This window comes from Aplysia californica, unplaced genomic scaffold, assembly GCF_000002075.1.
Source record: "Aplysia californica isolate F4 #8 unplaced genomic scaffold, AplCal3.0 scaffold00447, whole genome shotgun sequence".
Classification (NCBI taxonomy): domain Eukaryota; kingdom Metazoa; phylum Mollusca; class Gastropoda; order Aplysiida; family Aplysiidae; genus Aplysia; species Aplysia californica.
In genome coordinates this window covers 148299-151087 of record NW_004797717.1, presented here as the reverse complement: position 1 = coordinate 151087, position 2789 = coordinate 148299, and the positions used below count along the sequence as shown (strand labels likewise).

Sequence of the window (2789 nt, the reverse complement as noted above, 5' to 3'; positions counted from 1 at the left end):
AGAGAGTAACAAACATAAAAAAGAAGAAGGGGAGATAAGGACGATAGATGTTTGATAGGAAAGAAGAAGCAAACCACACCAGAGCACCCGCCAACCACCCGCTTTTTATGTCTGAAACAGAGGTTGTTATAGTGCACTCTTCACTCGCAGGTTTGAGTCTTACAAATTGTGACCTACGTGCTCTAAATCACAGACGTCGCCACCGGCACTATTGAAGGTGTATTTTTTTTCAGTCTAAAACAGAAAGGGGGCCTATCTTGAAACACATTTCTTCTTAATCTTTTTTCTTCTTCGCATCCTCCTCTTTCTCCCGTATCCTCTTCCTCCATCTCCTAGATCTATAACGTGTCTCTCTCGGCTGTTCTGGACTTGTTGCCATTGAATTCTGATTCGTATTCACCGTGGACTGGATCCTGTGCTGGTAAATACCATGTTGTATACACAGTTTTGAAAAATATTTTGTGGTGTCACATTTTAGATCATTTAGTCAGGAGGCGGGCTTCAAACTCTGACAATCTTTGCTAGAAAAGCATGCAGTATACCATATTTCTTTTTATATTTGGGCGTTTTTACACTCCATCGACGCAATTTAGATCATTTAGGAGGCGGGTATCAGACCCTGTGAGAATCTTTGCAAGGACTTACCTCAATGTCCCTGTCGTTGACCAGCTCTATTGACCAGCGGCCCTCGTGCTTGATCCACACAAAGATGACGCCGCGACTGTCGCAAGTCGCCAGCTTCTGATACGGCTCATTCCAGCGCACCAACACCACCTGGGCAATAGAGAGGTTGATTCATTGAGTAGGTGTTCCACAGTACTACCGACACATTGTTGGTGATGTAAGCGTCGAGACAATAGAGAAAGAAACATTCAGTTAAGCTCAAGTGGAGAGAGGTTCAATGGCTCAATAACAGCCATTAAGAGCAGAGAAAAACCAGGGCAGGCAGACATGTTTTGTTAAGAGTTTTACAGCACTAGCAACACGATTAAGTCATATAAAAGCCGAAGATTAAAGGTGTTACAAAAGAGTAAGTTTTAGCTTTAGTAAGATTTTTAAGGCCCTTGCAACACAATAAGGCCATATAAGTGCCGAAGAATAGATATTTTACTAGAGCGTAACATACACAAAAAAGGAGGAGAGATAAGGACAATAGATGTTTGATAGGAAAGAAGGAACAAACCACGCCAGAACATCTGCCAACCACCCACCAAGAGAGTAATACACACAAAAATAAGAGAGATGACTGATAGATGTTTGTTAGGGAAGAAGGAGCAAACCACACAAGAGCACAAGTTCAGTTTAGCTGGAGAGGAAATACGAGCAATGGCACGGTAACGGACATGTATTTCGAGCTGTGGAAAAAGCAAAATACGAAGAGACAAAGACATCAGGAAGGAGAATCGGGTCACATGTACTGTGTCTGACATTATCATTAACATTTTATCTAAATGGCTATATTCTTACAAATACAAATGGCAAAAGAGCGGACAGACTTGGGCGGATTCCAGTTGTTTTGTTGTTGTAGTTTTTTTTAAACAAAGAAAAGCAAAGCACCACACTGGCACGACAACGACTATTTAAACCAGGGGGAAAACAAGAAAGACAGACAGAACTATGAGAGGGTTCGTTTTAAATTTTACATGTAGTAAGTTTTACAGCACTTGCAATACAATTAGGTCATAATAATAAGTGTCAAAGATTAGAGGTGTTATAGGAGACATAAGACCGATTCATGTTTGATAGGAAATAAGGAGCAAACCACATCAGAGCATCAACCGAGAGAGCGAGTACTGAATTAGCACTTACGAGTGGTGCCCTCCAACTATCTTTACTAGAAGTTGTCCTTAGTCGGATTTTAACCTGGGACGGCATTCTCAGTTTATTCAACTTGCACGTTCAAAAAAAGAATGAGAAACAGCTCAAAACTTTCCGTGTTCATCAACATTAATACGTTTTATGGAGGCACCACAATTTCTAAGTAAAACGCGGAGGAATTCGTCATTCAGCAATAGGCAACAGAGCCCAATACTCTTAAAAATGAATTTACGCACTGTTACGTTGAGGAGTGCAAGGGCAGGGGCTGGGGCTTGACTTGTACTTTGCTTCTTTATTCGTTTGTTTGTTTGAGTAAAGAGAAGTACATCGACACAAAATAACAGCCATTTACTGCAAAGAAAAAGCAAGCAAATTACAACCAGAAGAGGAGAACGAAATAAGTAGGACCAACCAAAGATGTCGTCCAACCAGACTCACTAGATCTCCGCAGAGTGACAGTTTCAGGACAATGGCCATGGTAAAAAAAAATGTACTTCAGTTAGACCATTAGTGGAATAATACGACGGCACTTGCAGCACAAATAGGTCACATACGTGCCGAAGATTAGAGGGTTTATTGAAGAGTGTCATACGAAGAAAAGAAGGAGGAGGAGAGATAGATAGAGACGATGCGTATTTGATAGGAAGGAAAGAGAAAAACCACATAATTGCACCCGCCAAACACCTACAAAAAGAGGTATACCTACTGTGTCCAATCCCTCGGGGTACATAGGCGGGAGATTGGCTCCAGTTAAAACGAAACGTATTGATCGGCCCGTGGCTCAGCGAAGCCCGGGACGTGCGAAAATACAAAGAAAGTCAAGTTTACTATCGATGCCCTGTATCCCCTTTCAAGACAAGCAGAAAGATCTCATTGATGGTGAGACACGGAAAGAAACATACACCGGGAAAAAGGGAGACAGACAGACAGACAGACAGACAGACAGACAGACAGACAGACAGACAGACAGA

General features: G+C 41.8%; 1 protein-coding gene across 2 annotated transcripts in view; it reads right to left on the bottom strand.

The window, feature by feature from the left end:
- Positions 1-2789, bottom strand: part of LOC101858431 (tubby-related protein 4) — a 173460-nt gene that overhangs the window by 37846 nt on the left and 132825 nt on the right. For both annotated transcript variants that reach the window (XM_013086245.2, XM_005105011.3), the window contains exon 3: positions 646-774. In XM_013086245.2, the coding sequence (XP_012941699.1) occupies positions 646-774 (129 nt within the window). The remainder of the gene's footprint in view (positions 1-645; positions 775-2789) is intronic.